The sequence below is a fragment of the Salvelinus alpinus genome, chromosome 4 (assembly GCF_045679555.1).
Source record: "Salvelinus alpinus chromosome 4, SLU_Salpinus.1, whole genome shotgun sequence".
Taxonomy (NCBI): Eukaryota; Metazoa; Chordata; class Actinopteri; order Salmoniformes; family Salmonidae; genus Salvelinus; species Salvelinus alpinus.
The window spans coordinates 13,460,791-13,480,838 of NC_092089.1; the positions used below are offsets into that span (position 1 = coordinate 13,460,791).

Here is a 20,048-nt window from a genome sequence, read left to right on the forward strand (position 1 = left end):
ACGACGCACGATATTTGGATGATGGAACTGTTTTGGAGTGGATGAACGAGCGTCGCAGGGGGAAGTGGTTGGTTTGACAAAAAAGATGAGAACATCATGACTGGTTTGTGTTCATGCCACATTAAAATGTAATATATTTTTTACTGTTAAATGACATGTCTTTACTAATAGACCCATCAACAAAATGTATTGAGGCAAGTACATGTACCAAATAGAGGCTCCCCTGAATGTCACGGTACTGACAGACACACCAACTCAACTGAGGATCAACTCTGATCACAGACCACGTTATATACTCTACTGCCACCTGCTGCTAATAAACTGTACTGCATGTTGGTGATTCTGACTCCAGCTTTCCTCCTGTCAGATTAAAACCCCATCAGCTGTGGGATTCAGACGGGTAAACTGTAGAGGGCCATTTAGGGCTCTGGTCAAAAACAGAGCCATATTGGATATATTTAACCTTTATTTAAACAGAGAGTCACACTGAGATTAAAACATATCTTTTACAAGATAGCCATGTAAACATTACAACAACAAAAAAACGGAATGATAAAACAACAGTCACATACATGTGTATAAAACAATATAATTCAGCACACAATAATAAAATAAATATATTTAATAAAAGCAATCACATTCAACTACATAGAGGTCCATGGTATTTTAACTATTCCACAGCCAGCACACCTGATTCAACTTGTCAGCTAATCATCAAAGCCTTGATTGGTGGATCAGGGTGAGTTAGTTCAGGGCCAACATGGTGATTGGTGGATCAGGGTGAGTTAGTTCAGGGCCAACATGGTGATTGGTGGATCAGGGTGAGTTAGTTCAGGGCCAACATGGTGATTGGTGGATCAGGGTGAGTTAGTTCAGGGCCAACATGGTGATTGGTGGATCAGGGTGAGTTAGTTCAGGGCCAACATGGTGATTGGTGGATCAGGGTGAGTTAGTTCAGGGCCAACATGGTGATTGGTGGATCAGGGTGAGTTAGTTCAGGACCAACATGGTGATTGGTGGTGAGTTAGTTCAGGGCCAACATGGTGATTGGTGGATCAGGGTGAGTTAGTTCAGGGCCAACATGGTGATTGGTGGATCAGGGTGAGTTAGTTCAGGGCCAACATGGTGATTGGTGTATCAGGGTGAGTTAGTTCAGGACCAATATGGTGATTGGTGGATCAGGGTGAGTTAGTTCAGGGCCAACATGGTGATTGGTGGATCCGGGTGAGTTAGTTCAGGGCCAACATGGTGATTGGTGGATCAGGGTGAGTTAGTTCAGGGCCAACATGGTGATTGGTGGATCAGGGTGAGTTAGTTCAGGGCCAACATGGTGATTGGTGGATCAGGGTGAGTTAGTTCAGGGCCAACATGGTGATTGGTGGATCAGGGTGAGTTAGTTCAGGGCCAACATGGTGATTGGTGGATCAGGGTGAGTTAGTGCAGGGCCAACATGGTGATTGGTGGATCAGGGTGAGTTAGTTCAGGGCCAACATGGTGATTGGTGGATCAGGGTGAGTTAGTTCAGGGCCAACATAGTGATTGGTGGATCAGGGTGAGTTAGTTCAGGGCCAACATGGTGATTGGTGGATCAGGGTGAATTAGTTCAGGGCCAACATAGTGATTGGTGGATCAGGGTGAGTTAGTTCAGGGCCAACATGGTGATTGGTGGATCAGGGTGAGTTAGTTCAGGGCCAACATGGTGATTGGTGGATCAGGGTGAGTTAGTTCAGGGCCAACATAGTGATTGGTGGATCAGGGTGAGTTAGTTCAGGGCCAACATGGTGATTGGTGGATCAGGGTGAGTTAGTTCAGGGCCAACATGGTGATTGGTGGATCAGGGTGAGTTAGTTCAGGGCCAACATGGTGATTGGTGGATCAGGGTGAGTTAGTTCAGGGCCAACATGGTGATTGGTGGATCAGGGTGAGTTAGTTCAGGGCCAACATGGTGAAAGTACTGGGGTGTTTCCCCCGGAGAAGCGGTTTGAAAACCACTGGACCTCAATGTATTTCATCATCTCAACTGAAGGTTTTGAAAAGAGGTGTTATTGAGTTCTGTCTGTGTAAAGTGGTAAGATGTGAGGCCTTGGCTTTGCCTCAATGCTGAATAGTGGTTGATTGGGGAACATAGGCCTTGCTATGTTATTATGGACAGCACTGCTAGTGGGGGGGGGGGTAGCCTGAGGAACATAGGCCCTGCTATGTTATTATGGACAGCACTGCTAGGTGGGGGGGGGGGGGGGGTAGCCTGAGTAACATAGGCCCTGCTATGCTATTATGGACAGCACTGCTAGGTGGGGGGGGGGGGGGTAGCCTGAGTAACATAGGCCCTGCTATGCTATTATGGACAGCACTGCTAGTGGGGGGGGGGGGGGGGGGTAGCCTGAGGAACATAGGCCCTGCTGTGTTATTATGGAACAGCACTGCTGGGGGGGGGGGGGGGTAGCCTGAGGAACATAGGCCCTGCTGTGTTATTATGGACAGCACTGCTAGTGGGGGGGGGGTAGCCTGAGGAACATAGGCCCTGCTATGTTATTATGGACAGCACTGCTAGGTGGGGGGGGGGGGGTAGCCTGAGGAACATAGGCCCTGCTGTGTTATTATGGAACAGCACTGCTGGGGGGGGGGGGGGGGGTAGCCTGAGGAACATAGGCCCTGCTGTGTTATTATGGACAGCACTGCTAGTGGGGGGGCGGGGTAGCCTGAGGAACATAGGCCCTGCTGTGTTATTATGGACAGCACTGCTAGTGGGGGGGCGGGGTAGCCTGAGGAACATAGGCCCTGCTGTGTTATTATGGACAGCACTGCTAGTGGGGGGGCGGGGTAGCCTGAGGAACATAGGCCTTGCTATGTTATTATGGACAGCACTGCTAGTGGGGGGGCTGGGTAGCCTGAGGAACATAGGCCCTGCTGTGTTATTATGGACAGCACTGCAATTGGGGGGGCGGGGTAGCCTGAGGAACATAGGCCTTGCTATGTTATTATGGACAGCACTGCTAGTGGGGGGGGGGGGGGGGGGGCGGGGTAGCCTGAGGAACATAGGCCTTGCTGTGTTATTATGGACAGCACTGCTAGGGGGGGGGCGGGGTAGCCTGAGGAACATAGGCCTTGCTGTGTTATTATGGACAGCACTGCTAGTGGGGGGGCTGGGTAGCCTGAGGAACATAGGCCCTGCTGTGTTATTATGGACAGCACTGCTGGGTGGTAGCCTGAGTGTTTACTCTGTGTATTCTGTTCACCACCGTTGTTGCTACACAGATCATCCCGGAAATAGTTCACTTCTTCAAGTGAAGTCTCTCGGTGTGTGAAGTCTCTCGGTGTGTAAAGTCTCTCGGTGTGTGAAGTCTCTCGGTGTGTGAAGTCTCTCTGTGTGTGAAGTCTCTCGGTGTGTAAAGTCTCTCGGTGTGTAAAGTCTCTCGGTGTGTGAAGTCTCTCGGTGTGTGAAGTCTCTCGGTGTGTGAAGTCTCTCGGTGTGTGAAGTCTCCCGGTGTGTGAAGTCTCTCGATGTGTAAAGTCTCTCGGTGTATGAAGTCTCTCTGTGTGTGAAGTCTCTCTGTGTGTGAAGTCTCCCGGTGTGTAAAGTCTCTCGGTGTGTAAAGTCTCTCGGTGTGTAAAGTCTCTCGGTGTGTGAAGTCTCTCGGTGTGTGAAGTCTCCCGGTGTGTGAAGTCTCTCGGTGTGTGAAGTCTCTCGGTGTGTAAAGTCTCTCGGTGTGTAAAGTCTCTCGGTGTGTGAAGTCTCTCGGTGTGTGAAGTCTCTCGGTGTGTAAAGTCTCTCGGTGTGTGAAGTGTGTGAAGTCTCTCTCGGTGTGTGAAGTCTCTCTCGGTGTGTGAAGTCTCTCTCGGTGTGTGAAGTCTCTCTCGGTGTGTGAAGTCTCTCTCGGTGTGTGAAGTCTCTCGGTGTGTGAAGTCTCTCGGTGTGTGAAGTCTCTCGGTGTGTGAAGTCTCTCGGTGTGTGAAGTCTCTCGGTGTGTGAAGTCTCTCGGTGTGTGAAGTCTCTCGGTGTGTGAAGTCTCTCGGTGTGTGAAGTCTCTCTGTGTGTGAAGTCTATCGGTGTGTGAAGTCTCTCGGTGTGTGACTGAATACATCTAATTTCAACTGACGAATGTGAAGAGGAGTGCTATTAAGTGTTTTAAAAGCCATATGACCTTGACTCAGTTGTCCGGACGAGCTGTTGATGGAGATGAATAGGCCCTGTTGGAGATGAATAGGCCCTGTTGGAGATGAATAGGCCCTGTTGGAGATGAATAGGCCCTGTTGGAGATGAATAGGCCCTGTTGTGGAGCGAGCTGGGAGGATGACCTGAGACCTAAACCTCATTAATATTCTCTGTTTCTCAAGTTGCCAGTTGCTACTATACAGCTACTTCTGTAAATGCTGTATTTCTACATGGTTTTATATACAGGGAAGTCTCAGTGAGACCCATGTCTCTTTTGAAACGGAGCACCGTTTCACAACCAAAACAGGTCAAACTTTACAACTTAAAGGAACGGATAGAATTGGATGAGCAACTGCTTGTTGTCTATCTTTGGTTGATCTCTCAGACGTCCATCTGTAATTGGTTTCACATAGTGGGGGTTTCACTGTGTTTTTAAACAAGATTCTATCCAGTAGTCTTTTCAGGAGGAAATCTATGAGTGTGTCACAAAGGGCAGCTTATTCCCTTTATAGTGCACTACTTTTAATGGTCCCTGGTTGAAAGTAGGGCACTTTATTATCAGGAATAGGGTTAAATTTGGGACGGAAATTCTAGACTGGGTGCGGAGAGTAATAGGATTTCCTTTATCAATTTGACTTGAAATGATTACGCCTTGCCTCAGTGTAAGCTCTGACAATCTCTAGCACACAAATGTACACAAAACTCAAACTCTCATTTTTTGGGGGAACGGTTTGGACAAAAATAACAATTTTGCTTGCCTCAAAAAGTCCTCTATCCTTCTTGTTCTAGAACAGTATGGAAGGAAGGTCATTTCAGTGAGGGTTTGTTTGATAGTTACTGAACACTACTGACAATAATTATGTAACAGTATTACTTTAGTCCGTTCCCTCGCCCCGACCCGGGCGCGAACCAGGGACCCTCTGCATACATCAACAACAGTCACCCACGAAGCATCGTTACCCATCGCTCCACAAAAGCCACGGCCCTTGCAGAGCAAGGGGAACCACTACTTCAAGGTCTAAATAGCGAGTGACGTCACCGATTGAAACGCTATTAGCGCGCATCACCGCTAACTAGCTAGCCATTTCACATGACTATAACTATACAATAGAGACAGTTACTAAACACTACTGATTATAATTATACAATAGAGACAGTTACTGAACACTACTGACTATAATTATACAATAGAGACAGTTACTGAACACTACTGATTATAACTATACAATAGAGACAGTTACTGAACACTACTGACTATAACTATACAATAGAGACAGTTACTAAACACTACTGATTATAATTATACAATAGAGACAGTTACTAAACACTACTGATTATAATTATACAATAGAGACAGTTACTAAACACTACTGATTATAATTATACAATAGAGACAGTTACTAAACACTACTGATTATAATTATACAATAGAGACAGTTACTGAACACTACTGACTATAATTATACAATAGAGACAGTTACTAAACACTACTGATTATAATTATACAATAGAGACAGTTACTGAACACTACTGACTATAATTATACAATAGAGGCCCCGGGAAGAAAAATACTTTTCTTTTGTTTTCATGTATACTCTGTGCTCTCCCCTCAATCTCTCCCTCTTTATTTTCTTTTCAAATCAGTGTATAGGGAGAGGTTCTCCGGGTCAGAGAGAGAGAGAACGATGGAGAGAGAGAGAGAGAGAGAGAGAGATAGAGAGAACAATGGAGAGAGAGAAGGAGAGAGAGAATGATAGAAAGAGAGAGGGGAGAGAGAACGATGGTGAAAGAGAGAGAGAGAGATATATATCGATGGAGAAAGAGAGAGATGGAGAGAGAGCGAATGATGGAGAGAGATAACGATGGAGAGAGAGAGATAACGATGGAGAGAGAGATGGAGAGAGATAACGATGGAGAAAGAGATGGAGAGAGAGAAATAACGATGGAGAGAGAGATGGAGAGAGAGAGATAACGATGGAGAAAGAGAGAGAGAGAGAGAGAGAGAGAGAGAGAGAGAGAGAGAGAGAGAGAGAGAGAGAGAGAGAGAGAGAGAGAGAGAGAGAGAGAGAGAGAGAGAGAGAGAGAGAGAGAGAGAGAGAGAGAGAGAGAGAGAGAGAGAGAGAGAGAGAGAGAGCGAGAGAGAGAGAGAGAGAGAGAGAGAGAGAGAGAGAGGTATTGTTGCAGAAAAGCCACACATTGGTATTGTGTCAGTGTGGACCTGTATTAATGTTCCAGCTAGTGAGCAGTATTTGTGTTTGTATAGAAAGCAGACCGTGTGAGAGTGGATGTGCTCTGCTCTCCTCATCTCTCTCTCCCTCCCCCCTGTCTCTCTTGTGTATGCAGCTCTCCTCATCTCTCTCCTCCCTCCCCCCTGTCTCTCTTGTGTATGCAGCTCTCCTCATCTCTCTCCTCCCTCCCCTCTCTCTCTCTCTCTTGTGTATGCAGCTCTCCTCATCTCTCTCCTCCCTCCCCCCTCTCTCTCTCTTGTGTATGCAGCTCTCCTCATCTCTCTCCTCCCTCCCCTCTCTCTCTCTCTTGTGTATGCAGCTCTTCTCATCTCTCTCCTCCCTCCCCTCTCTCTCTCTCTTGTGTATGCAGCTCTCCTCATCTCTCTCCTCCCTCCCCCCTGTCTCTCTTGTGTACGCAGCTCTCCTCATCTCTCTCCTCCCTCCCCCTGTCTCTCTTGTGTATGCTGCTCTCCTCATCTCTCTCCTCCCTCCCCTCTCTCTCTCTCTCTTGTGTACACAGCTCTCCTCTGTAGGAATGCTGCTCACCCACTTGAATCAACGGCTGTAGTTTTTACTACTGAGCTCAGACAACATCATGTTGTTAGAGGAGCTGAAACAGGTTTGGTGTTATGCTACAACCGCAGTAGAAACTCTGTGGGCCTGAACCTCCAGTTCATTTCATTGCAGTAATAACAAATAGACATGGGTAATAACCTAGTCCTGTATGGGTGATAACCTAGTCCTGTATGGGTAATAACCTAGTCCTGTATGGGTAATAACCTAGTCCTGTATGGGTGATAACCTAGTCCTGTATGGGTAATAACCTAGTCCTGTATGGGTGATAACCTAGTCCTGTATGGGTAATAACCTAGTCCTGTATGGGTAATAACCTAGTCCTGTATGGGTAATAGCCTAGTCCTGTATGGGTAATAACCTAGTCCTGTATGGGTAATAACCTAGTCCTGTATGGGTAATAACCTAGTCCTGTATGGGTAATAACCTAGTCATGTATGTGTAATAACCTAGTCCTGTATGGGTAATAACCTAGGCCTGTATGGGTAATAACCTAGTCCTGCATGGGTAATAACCTAGTCCTGTATGGGTAATAACCTAGTCCTGTATGGGTAATAACCTAGTCCTGTATCGGTAATAACCTATTCCTGTATGGGTAATAACCTAGTCCTGCATGGGCAATAACCTAATCCTGCATGGGTAATAACCTAGTCCTGTATGGGTAATAATCTAGTCCTGCATGGGTAATAACCTAGTCCTGCATGGGTAATAACCTAGTCCTGTATGGGTAATAACCTAGTCCTGTATGGGTAATAACCTAGTCCTGTATGGGTAATAACCTAGTCCTGATAAACTAGGCCTACATGGGTAATAACCTAGTCCTGCATGGGTAATAACCTAGTCCTGTATGAGTAATAACCTAGTCCTGATAAACTAGGACTACATGGGTAACAACCTAGTCCTGGATGGGTAATAACCTAGTCCTGCATGGGTAATAACCTAGTCCTGCATGGGTAATAACCTAGTCCTGCATGGGTAATAACCTAGTCATGCATTGGTAATAACCTAGTCCTGCATTGGTAGTAACCTAATCCTGTATGGGTAATAACCTAGTCCTACATGGGTAATAACCATGTCCTGCATAGGTAATAACCTAGTCCTTTATGGGTAATAACCTAGTCCTTTATGGGTAATAACCTAGTCCTGTATGGGTAATAACCTTGTCCTGCATGGGTAATAGCCTAGCCCTGTATGGGTAATAACCTAGTCCTTTATGGGTAATAACCTAGTCCTGTATGGGTAATAACCTTGTCCTGTATGGGTAATAACCTAGTCTTGTATGGGTAATAACCTAATCCTGATAAACTAGGCCTACATGAGTAATAACCTCGTCCTGTATGGGTAATAACCTAGTCCTGATAAACTAGGCCTACATGGGTATTAACCTAGTCCTGTATGGGTAATAACCTAGTCCTGTATGGGTAATAACCTAAGCCTGATAAACTAGGCCTGTATGGGTAATAACCTACGCCTGGTAAACTAGTCCTGTATGGGTAATAACCTAAGCTTGACAAACTAGTCCTGTATAGGTAATAACCTAAGCTTGACAAACTAGTCCTGTATGGGTAATAACCTAAGCCTGATAAACTAGTCCTGTATGAGTAATAACCTAAGCCTGATAAACTAGTCCTGTATGGGTAATAACCTAAACCTGATAAACTAGTCCTGAATGGGTAATAACCCAAGCCTGATAAACTAGTCCTGTATGGGTAATAACCTAAGCCTGATAAACTAGGCCTGTATGGGTAATAACCTAAGCCTGATAAACTAGTCCTGTATGGGTAATAACCTAAGCCTGATAAACTAGTCCTGTATGGGTAATAACCTAAGCCTGATAAACTAGTCCTGTATGGGTAATAACCTAAGCCTGATAAACTAGTCCTGTATGGGTAATAACCTAAACCTGATAAACTAGTCCTGTATGGGTAATAACCTAAGCCTGATAAACTAGTCTTGTATGGGTAATAGCCTAAGCCTGATAAACTAGGCCTGTATGGGTAATAACCTAAACCTGATAAACTAGTCCTGTATGGGTAATAACCTAAGCCTGATAAACTAGTCCTGTATGGGTAATAACCTAAGCCTGATAAACTAGTCCTGTATGGGTAATAACCTAAGCCTGATAAACTAGTCCTGTATGGGTAATAACCTAAACCTGATAAACTAGTCCTGTATGGGTAATAACCTAAGCCTGATAAACTAGTCCTGTATGGGTAATAACCTAAACCTGATAAACTAGTCCTGTATGGGTAATAACCTAAGTCTGATAAACTAGTCCTGTATGGGTAATAACCTAAGCCTGATAAACTAGTCCTGTATGGGTAATAACCTAAACCTGATAAACTAGTCCTGATGGGTAATAACCTAAGCCTGATAAACTAGTCCTGATGGGTAATAACCTAAGCCTGATAAACTAGTCCTGTATGGGTAATAACCTAAACCTGATAAACTAGTCCTGTATGGGTAATAACCTAAGCCTGATAAACTAGTCCTGTATGGGTAATAACCTAAGCCTAATAAACTAGTCCTGTATGGGTAATAACCTAAACCTGATAAACTAGTCCTGTATGGGTAATAACCTAAACCTGATAAAGTAGTCCTGTATGGGTAATAACCTAAGTGTGATAAACTAGTCCTGTATGGGTAATAACCTAAGCCTGATAAACTAGTCCTGTATGGGTAATAACCTAAGCCTGATAAACTAGTCCTGTATGGGTAATAACCTAAGCATGTACTCTGGCTTCGTGTGGCTGCTGACTGACGTCACCATGAGACTAGATGAAAACGCAACATCAAATAATACAACTGAATAAGCCACGTGACAATAACAGGTCTAATTCACCCTGCGTGTCTGTTATTAGTGTGAGAAGTCTATTCCCGACATGCTGTGGGTGACTTCCTGTTTGTGTCATTCTCAGCAGGTTGGATTGTTTTGAACGGAAGGAGGACAGTGGACAGCCGGAGCATTATACCGCTGGTATGTGGGCACTGGGAGGCAGCTCTTACTGTAGCCTCCTGGTCCTACTGTAGCCTACTGATCCTACTGTAGCCTACTGGTCCTACTGTAGCCTATTCACACGGTTGACGCTGCTGTGGTATCCACTCTGGTGGCAGGCATGTCTCGCGGATTTCATTTATTTCATTGGCTTCTTCCGTGAAACCGATCCCGCGCTGTTGATAGCGGATTGGCTATCTTTTCAGTCCGATATTATATCCTAGACATATGATTGGTGGACTTTCTTGTGCGCTATCCTCCACACGGATGCTACGACTTTTCCGGTGTGAATCCCATCCCATTGGTTTACTGTCCCTGTCAGTCTGTACACTCTCTCTTGTGATTGGTGTTATGACAAGCGCTGTGGACCTGCCCAGTCGAAACCTGTCTGGTTGTGAGAGGCTGAGCTCTCTTCCTGGTCCTGCTCTCCTCGGTGCGCCCGCGCTGACACCAACTTCCAAGGAGGAGCAGCTAGTCGGTTCGCGTGTGCTACTGCGGTACTGCAACCCCGGCTTGCTATGTGACTCCACCGGGGGAACTTGGTTTGAATTAGCAGTCCGGTTATACCAAGGATAGGGTTCTGGTGCACCGTAGGTCATTGGAAGTAAAACGAGAGGTGCAGATAGGGTGTGAGGGTCTTCGACAGAGGAGCGTGGCAGCAGGAGGGGGATTTCTCTCTTTCCTATCAGATCTGCCTACAACCGGGGGGCTGGCGTAGAATATGGCGGAACATCACTCTGTTTCCGATAGCAAGCACAAAGCTTCTGCTGCGAATATCGGAGCTTCGTTCTCTGGGAATGGACGGACCAGTCCAGCGGGGAACGTCGGTAGCAGTACCACGGGAGCTCTCTCCACCGGGATAGCTCAACCGGCAGGCTGGCAGTCCTTACTGTCGTTCACCATCCTGTTTCTGGCCTGGCTTGCTGGTTTCAGTGCCAGGCTCTTCGCTGTCATCCGATTTGAGAGCATCATCCACGAGTTTGACCCTTGGTGAGTAAACAGGAACAGTAACGGAGAATGTAGCCAACTACCGCGCTAGTGGAAATATGCTGCTATCATTGATCTAGCTCTGATATCATGTTTGGCAACACAGCAGACAGAGCAGCGAAACATTGTATCAACTCAGCCACGTTATCCTCTGTAGTAGTTCCAGTGTGATGAAACATTGTATCAACTCAGCCACGTTATCCTCTGTAGTAGTTCCTGTGTGATGAAACATTGTATCAACTCAGCCACGTTATCCTCTGTAGTAGTTCCTGTGTGATGAAACATTGTATCAACTCAGTCACGTTATCCTCTGTAGTAGTTCCTGTGTGATGAAACATTGTATCAACTCAGTCACGTTATCCTCTGTAGTAGTTCCAGTGTGATGAAACATTGTATCAACTCAGCCAAGTTATCCTCTGTAGTAGTTCCAGTGTGATGAAACATTGTATCAACTCAGCCACGTTATCCTCTGTAGTAGTTCCAGTGTGATGAACCATTTGTATCAACTCAGCCACGTTATCCTCTGTAGTAGTTCCTGTGTGATGAAACATTGTATCAACTCAGCCACGTTATCCTCTGTAGTAGTTCCTGTGTGATGAAACATTGTATCAACTCAGCCACGTTATCCTCTGTAGTAGTTCCTGTGTGATGAAACATTGTATCAACTCAGCCACGTTATCCTCTGTAGTAGTTCCTGTGTGATGAAACATTGTATCAACTCAGCCACGTTATCCTCTGTAGTAGTTCCTGTGTGATGAAACATTGTATCAACTCAGCCACATTATCCTCTGTAGTAGTTCCTGTGTGATGAAACATTGTGACAATAATTGTGTGCATGTCGGATCGGTGGGTCTTCTTAAAAGAGGACAATGACAATGGTGCGGTGTGAGTGACACAGCGGATTGAACCCGGAAACAAGAAGCTGCAGACTGAAGAGTAGCCTATAGCCTACCTAGCCTATCTATATGCATTTCCTCATTTGTTATCCAACTGTTTGGCAAGATCTTACATAACAACTAGACGTTTACAGTTGGCGGTTTCTTCCAGGGTAGCGTAATAATAGACTATTCGGCCATAGGCAGACATATGCATTTTGACTTGTATAACATGGCCATGTCTATAGGCTATAAATCAAATAACTGACAGCTACCGTAGTGCGCTTCATGTGGAATAGGGTGCCGTTTGGGAGTCACTGTAGGACTCTGTGTTACATGGAGAGTTTGACAGCTCTGACTTTTGCTGCAAGACGAGTGGGGTAACAGTCTGTTAGTGAGAGGAGAATAATGCATTTAGTCTATGACTATTGGCATTGTGCCTATGCGATGAGACTGTAGAACCTGTTGTGGAGAACTAGGAAATCATCAGTGAGACCAATGCCGACAGTCTGAGAGGAGACAGTATGAGAGGAGACAGTATGAGAGGAGACAGTATGAGAGGAGACAGTATGAGAGGAGACAGTATGAGAGGAGACAGTCTGAGAGGAGACAGTCTGAGAGGAGACAGTATGAGGAGGAGACAGTATGAGAGGAGACAGTCTGAGGAGGAGACAGTCTGAGAGGAGACAGTCTGAGAGGAGACAGTATGAGAGGAGACAGTATGAGGAGGAGACAGTATGAGGAGGAGACAGTATGAGGAGGAGACAGTATGAGAGGAGACAGTCTGAGAGGAGACAGTCTGAGGAGGAGACAGTCTGAGGAGGAGACAGTATGAGGAGGATACAGTCTGAGAAGAGACAGTCTGAGGAGGAGACAGTATGAGGAGGAGACAGTATGAGAGGAGACAGTCTGAGGAGGAGACAGTCTGAGAGGAGACAGTATGAGGAGGAGACAGTATGAGAGGAGACAGTCTGAGAGGAGACAGTATGAGGAGGAGACAGTATGAGAGGAGACAGTCTGAGGAGGAGACAGTCTGAGAGGAGACAGTCTGAGAGGAGACAGTCTGAGAGGAGACAGTCTGAGAGGAGACAGTATGAGAGGAGACAGTATGAGGAGGAGACAGTATGAGGAGGAGACAGTATGAGAGGAGACAGTATGAGGAGGAGACAGTATGAGGAGGAGACAGTATGAGGAGGAGACAGTCTGAGGAGGAGACAGTATGAGGAGGAGACAGTCTGAGGAGGAGACAGTATGAGAGGAGACAGTATGAGAGGAGACAGTATGAGGAGGAGACAGTATGAGGAGGAGACAGTCTGAGAGGAGACAGTATGAGAGGAGACAGTATGAGGAGGAGACAGTATGAGAGGAGACAGTCTGAGAGGAGACAGTATGAGAGGAGACAGTATGAGAGGAGACAGTCTGAGAGGAGACAGTCTGAGAGGAGACAGTATGAGGAGGATACAGTCTGAGAGGAGACAGTCTGAGAAGAGACAGTATGAGAGGAGACAGTCTGAGAGGAGACAGTCTGAGTGGTAATGCAGGTGTTATACAGGTGTAATACAGGTGTAATGCGGGTGTAATGCAGTTGTAATACAGGTGTAATGCAGGTGCAATGCAGGTGCAATGCAGGTGCAATGCAGGTGTAATGCAGGTGTAATGCAGTTGTAATGCAGGTGTAATACAGGTGTAATGCAGGTGTGATGCAGGTGTGATGCAGGTGTGATGCAGGTGTGATGCAGGTGTAATGCAGGTGTAATGCAGGTGTAATGCAGGTGTAATACAGGTGTGATGCAGGTGTAATACAGGTGTGATGCAGGTGTAATACAGGTGTGATGCAGGTGTAATACAGGTGTGATGCAGGTGTAATGCAGGTGTAATGCAGGTGTGATGCAGGTGTAATACAGGTGTGATGCAGGTGTGATGCAGGTGTGATGCAGGTGTAATACAGTTGTGATGCGGGTGTAATACAGTTGTGATGCAGGTGTAATGCAGGTGTAATGCAGTTGTAATACAGGTGTAATGCAGGTGTAATGCAGGTGTGATGCAGGTGTGATGCAGGTGTGATGCAGGTGTGATGCAGGTGTGATGCAGGTGTGATGCAGGTGTAATGCAGGTGTAATGCAGGTGTAATACAGGTGTAATGCAGGTGTAATACAGGTGTGATGCAGGTGTAATACAGGTGTGATGCAGGTGTAATACAGGTGTGATGCAGGTGTAATACAGGTATGATGCAGGTGTAATACAGGTGTAATGCAAGCAGAGAGGATACATAGTGGACTAGCATCACCATTTCCCTGTTTCTGGTGTCTGTGATGCTCTTTAATGACGACACGTAGGACCTAGGTCCTCATGTTCCTCCAGAGAGGACGTCTGAACGGAACCTCTTAATACCCAGACAGCGGTGGCTCTTGGCTGGGCAGCAGGAGGGGCTGTGGTTTTAATTACAGCGAACCAAAGTAGAAAACAACTGGAGCGTTTTGTTGCTGCAGACTTTGAGAAGTCCAGACACCAGGCGAGAGAAGCAGAACAAGTCTAGCCTGATTTGAGAGCCCATGGGGGTGTACCAAATAGCACCCTATTCCCTATTTAAAGTAGTGTACTAGGGAATAGGGTGCCATTTGGGAAGCAGATGTGTTGTGCTCTTCTCTAGATGTCTGGGTTAGTGTTCCAGTCAGACAACATGGTGGTGGGTTAGTGTTCCAGTCAGACAACATGGTGGTGGGTTAGTGTTCCAGTCAGACAACATGGTGGGTTAGTGTTCCAGTCAGACAACATGGTGGGTTAGTGTTCCAGTCAGACAACATGGTGGTGGGTTAGTGTTCCAGTCAGACAACATGGTGGGTTAGTGTTCCAGTCAGACAACATGGTGGGTTAGTGTTCCAGTCAGACAACATGGTGGTGGGTTAGTGTTCCAGTCAGACAACATGGTGGGTTAGTGTTCCAGTCAGACAACATGGTGGGTTAGTGTTCCAGTCAGACAACATGTTGGGTTAGTGTTCCAGTCAGACAACATGGTGGTGGGTTAGTGTTCCAGTCAGACAACATGGTGGTGGGTTAGTGTTCCAGTCAGACAACATGTTGGGTTAGTGTTCCAGTCAGACAACATGGTGGTGGGTTAGTGTTCCAGTCAGACAACATGGTGGTGGGTTAGTGTTCCAGTCAGACAACATGGTGGTGGGTTAGTGTTCCAGTCAGACAACATGTTGGGTTAGTGTTCCAGTCAGACAACATGGTGGGTTAGTGTTCCAGTCAGACAACATGTTGGTGGTTTAGTGTTCCAGTCAGACAAGATGTTGGTGGGTTAGTGTTCCAGTCAGACAACATGGTGGGTTAGTGTTCCAGTCAGACAACATGGTGGTGGGTTAGTGTTCCAGTCAGACAAGATGTTGGTGGGTTAGTGTTCCAGTCAGACAACATGGTGGTGGGTTAGTGTTCCAGTCAGACAACATGGTGGTGGGTTAGTGTTCCAGTCAGACAACATGGTGGTGGGTTAGTGTTCCAGTCAGACAACATGGTGGTGGGTTAGTGTTCCAGTCAGACAACATGGTGGTGGGTTAGTGTTCCAGTCAGACAACATGGTGGTGGGTTAGTGTTCCAGTCAGACAACATGGTGGTGGGTTAGTGTTCCAGTCAGACAACATGGTGGTGGGTTAGTGTTCCAGTCAGACAACATGGTGGTGGGTTAGTGTTCCAGTCAGACAACATGGTGGGTTAGTGTTCCAGTCAGACAACATGGTGGGTTAGTGTTCCAGTCAGACAACATAGTGGTGGGTTAGTGTTCCAGTCAGACAACATGGTGGTGGGTTAGTGTTCCAGTCAGACAACATGGTGGTGGGTTAGTGTTCCAGTCAGACAACATAGTGGTGGGTTAGTGTTCCAGTCAGACAACATGGTGGTGGGTTAGTGTTCCAGTCAGACAACATGGTGGTGGGTTAGTGTTCCAGTCAGACAACATGGTGGTGGGTTAGTGTTCCAGTCAGACAACATGGTGGTGGGTTAGTGTTCCAGTCAGACAACATGGTGGTGGGTTAGTGTTCCAGTCAGACAACATGGTGGGTTAGTGTTCCAGTCAGACAACATGGTGGTGGGTTAGTGTTCCAGTCAGACAACATGGTGGGTTAGTGTTCCAGTCAGACAACATGGTGGTGGGTTAGTGTTCCAGTCAGACAACATGGTGGTGGGTTAGTGTTCCAGTCAGACAACATGGTGGGTTAGTGTTCCAGTCAGACAACATGGTGGTGGGTTAGTGTTCCAGTCAGACAACATGGTGGGTTAGTGTTCCAGTCAGACAACATGGTGGTGGGTTAGTGTTCCAGTCAGACAACATGGTGGGTTAGTGTTTCAGTCAGACAACATGGTGGGTTAGTGTTCCAGTCAGACAACATGGTGGTGGGTTAGTGTTCCAGTCAGACAACATGGTGGTGGGTTAGTGTTCCATGATGAATAGGAATCTATTCTAGAAAGGATGTATTTCTGTTTGTCTCCTTGACTGATTAGATGTTATTTTATTTTCCTCCAGTTGACATAGTTTTCTTGCTTGGTGAATCATGGAACATGAGGAGTGTTTGAAAGAGAGGCTGGCAGAAAGATGTGTTTTTTTTTTTAATAACCTGATGCAGCTGGTCTCTGGCCTGGCTGAGGTCATGAACTATCCATCCTCAGATGGCCCGGTCGGATATAGAGCTGGGAGGGAGAACTCTGCTTTACCAGATGGCCCGGTCGGATATAGAGCTGGGAGAGTGAACTCTGCTTTACCAGATGGCCCGGTCGGATATAGAGCTGGGAGGGTGAACTCTGCTTTACCAGATGGCCCGGTCGGATATAGAGCTGGGAGAGTGAACTCTGCTTTACCAGATGGCCCGGTCGGATATAGAGTTGGGAGAGTGAACTCTGCTTTACCAGATGGCCCGGTCGGATATATAGCTGGGAGAGTGAACTCTGCTTTACCAGATGGCCCGGTCGGATATAGAGCTGGGAGGGTGAACTCTGCTTTACCAGATGGCCCGGTCGGATATAGAGCTGGGAGAGTGAACTCTGCTTTACCAGATGGCCCAGTCGGATATAGAGCTGGGAGGGTGAACTCTGCTTTACCAGATGGCCCGGTCGGATATAGAGCTGTGAGGGTGAACTCTGCTGTACCAGATGGCCCGGTCGGATATAGAACTGGGAGGGTGAACTCTGCTTTACCAGATGGCCCAGTCGGATATAGAGCTGGGAGGGTGAACTCTGCTTTACCAGATGGCCCAGTCGGATATATAGCTGGGAGAGTGAACTCTGCTTTACCAGATGGCCCGGTCGGATATAGAGCTGGGAGAGTGAACTCTGCTTTACCAGATGGCCCGGTCGGATATAGAGCTGGGAGAGTGAACTCTGCTTTACCAGATGGCCCGGTCGGATATAGAGCTGGGAGGGTGAACTCTGCTTTACCAGATGGCCCGGTCTGATATAGAGCTGGGAGGGTGAACTCTGCTTTACCAGATGGCCCGGTCGGATATAGAGCTGGGAGGGTGAACTCTGCTATACCAGATGGCCCGGTCGGATATAGAGCTGGGAGGGTGAACTCTGCTTTACCAAATGGCCCGGTCGGATATAGAGCTGGGAGGGTGAACTCTGCTTTACCAGATGGCCCGGTCGGATATAGAGCTGGGAGGGTGAACTCTGCTTTACCAGATGGCCCAGTCGGATATAGAGCTGGGAGGGTGAACTCTGCTTTACCAGATGGCCCGGTCGGATATAGAGCTGGGAGGGTGAACTCTGCTTTACCAGATGGCCCGGTCAGATATAGAGCTGTGAGAGTGAACTCTGCTTTACCAGATGGCCCGGTCGGATATAGAGCTGGGAGAGTGAACTCTGCTTTACCAGATGGCCCGGTCGGATATAGAGCTGGGAGAGTGAACTCTGCTGTACCAGATGGCCCGGTCGGATATAGAGCTGGGAGGGTGAACTCTGCTTTACCATATGGCCCGGTCGGATATAGAGCTGGGAGAGTGAACTCTGCTTTACCAGATGGCCCGGTCGGATATAGAGCTGGGAGGGTGAACTCTGCTTTACCAGATGGCCCGGTCGGATATAGAGCTGTGAGGGTGAACTCTGCTTTACCAGATGGCCCGGTCGGATATAGAGCTGGGAGGGTGAACTCTGCCTTACCAGATGGCCCGGTCGGATATAGAGCTGGGAGAGTGAACTCTGCTTTACAAGATGGCCCAGTCGGATATAGAGCTGTGAGGGTGAACTCTGCTTTACCAGATGGCCCGGTCGGATATAGAGCTGGGAGAGTGAACTCTGCTTTAACAGATGGCCCGGTCGGATATAGAGCTGTGAGGGTGAACTCTGCTTTACCAGATGGCCCGGTCGGATATAGAGCTGTGAGGGTGAACTCTGCTTTACCAGATGGCCCGGTCGGATATAGAGCTGGGAGGGTGAACTCTGCTTTACCAGATGGCCCGGTCGGATATAGAGCTGGGAGAGTGAACTCTGCTTTACCAGATGGCCCGGTCGGATATAGAGCTGGGAGAGTGAACTCTGCTTTACCAGATGGCCCGGTCGGATATAGAGCTGGGAGGGTGAACTCTGCTTTACCAGATGGCCCAGTCGGATATAGAGCTGGGAGGGTGAACTCTGCTTTACCAGATGGCCCGGTCGGATATAGAGCTGGGAGAGTGAACTCTGCTTTACCAGATGGCCCGGTCGGATATAGAGCTGGGAGGGTGAACTCTGCTTTACCAGATGGCCCGGTCGGATATAGAGCTGGGAGGGTGAACTCTGCTTTACCAGATGGCCCGGTCGGATATAGAGCTGGGAGGGTGAACTCTGCTTTACCAGATGGCCCAGTCGGATATAGAGCTGGGAGGGTGAACTCTGCTTTACCAGATGGCCCGGTCGGATATAGAGCTGGGAGGGTGAACTCTGCTTTACCAGATGGCCCGGTCAGATATAGAGCTGTGAGAGTGAACTCTGCTTTACCAGATGGCCCGGTCGGATATAGAGCTGGGAGAGTGAACTCTGCTTTACCAGATGGCCCGGTCGGATATAGAGCTGGGAGAGTGAACTCTGCTGTACCAGATGGCCCGGTCGGATATAGAGCTGGGAGGGTGAACTCTGCTTTACCATATGGCCCGGTCGGATATAGAGCTGGGAGAGTGACCTCTGCTTTACCAGATGGCCCGGTCGGATATAGAGCTGGGAGGGTGAACTCTGCTTTACCAGATGGCCCGGTCGGATATAGAGCTGGGAGGGTGAACTCTGCTTTACCAGATGGCCCGGTCGGATATAGAGCTGGGAGGGTGAACTCTGCTTTACCAGATGGCCCAGTCGGATATAGAGCTGGGAGAGTGAACTCTGCTTTACCAGATGGCCCAGTCGGATATAGAGCTGTGAGGGTGAACTCTGCTTTACCAGATGGCCCGGTCGGATATAGAGCTGGGAGAGTGAACTCTGCTTTACCAGATGGCCCGGTCGGATATAGAGCTGTGAGGGTGAACTCTGCTTTACCAGATGGCCCAGTCGGATATATAGCTGGGAGGGTGAACTCTGTGTGTGTGTGTGTGTGTGTGTGTGTGTGAAGAGGAATTGGCAGTTCATTTAGAAGGTAAACTGATGAGGCCTAGTAAAGTACTGGCCTGCTGCTCTGCTCTGCTGTTCTGTGGGGTCTAGGAGTGGAATAGACAGACTGGCCTGCTGCTCTGTAGGGTCTAGGAGTGGAATAGACAAACTGGCCTGCTGCTCTGCTGTTCTGTAGGGTCTAGGAGTGGAATAGACAGACTGGCCTGCTGTTCTGTAGGGTCTAGGAGTGGAATAGACAGACTGGCCTGCTGCTCTGCTGTTCTGTAGGGTCTAGGAGTGGAATAGACAGACTGGCCTGCTGCTCTGCTGTTCTGTAGGGTCTAGGAGGGGAATAGACTGTAGGGTCTAGGAGTGGAATAGACAGACTGGCCTGCTGCTCTGCTGTTCTGTAGGGTCTAGGAGTGGAATAGACAGACTGGCCTGCTGTTCTGTAGGGTCTAGGAGTGGAATAGACAGACTGGCCTGCTGCTCTGCTGTTCTGTAGGGTATTGTATATATATTGTATATATATTCCATTTGGGAAGGAAAGGTAAACGTTAAATCACAGCTGCTGTATAACGTGTTATTGCTATGATTTCTCAGTCTAGTATCCAACCCTCCACAGAGCTAACATGGTGTTTACCTGACTGTCATATCCCTCTACAGAGTTAACATGATGTTTACCTGACTGTCAT

General features: G+C 47.6%; 1 protein-coding gene across 2 annotated transcripts in view; it reads left to right on the plus strand.

Annotated features, from left to right (window-relative positions):
* Positions 1 to 20,048, plus strand: part of LOC139572870 (dolichyl-diphosphooligosaccharide--protein glycosyltransferase subunit STT3B) — a 116,725-nt gene that overhangs the window by 16,264 nt on the left and 80,413 nt on the right. The window contains exon 1 of one of the 2 annotated variants that reach the window (XM_071395695.1): positions 10,353 to 10,939. The exons of the other annotated variant lie outside the window; for it this stretch is intronic. Within the exon in view, the coding sequence (XP_071251796.1) occupies positions 10,671 to 10,939 (269 nt within the window). The 5' untranslated portion in view covers positions 10,353 to 10,670. Of the gene's footprint in view, positions 1 to 10,352; positions 10,940 to 20,048 lie in introns of those variants that run through there. 2 annotated transcript variants of the gene reach the window in all.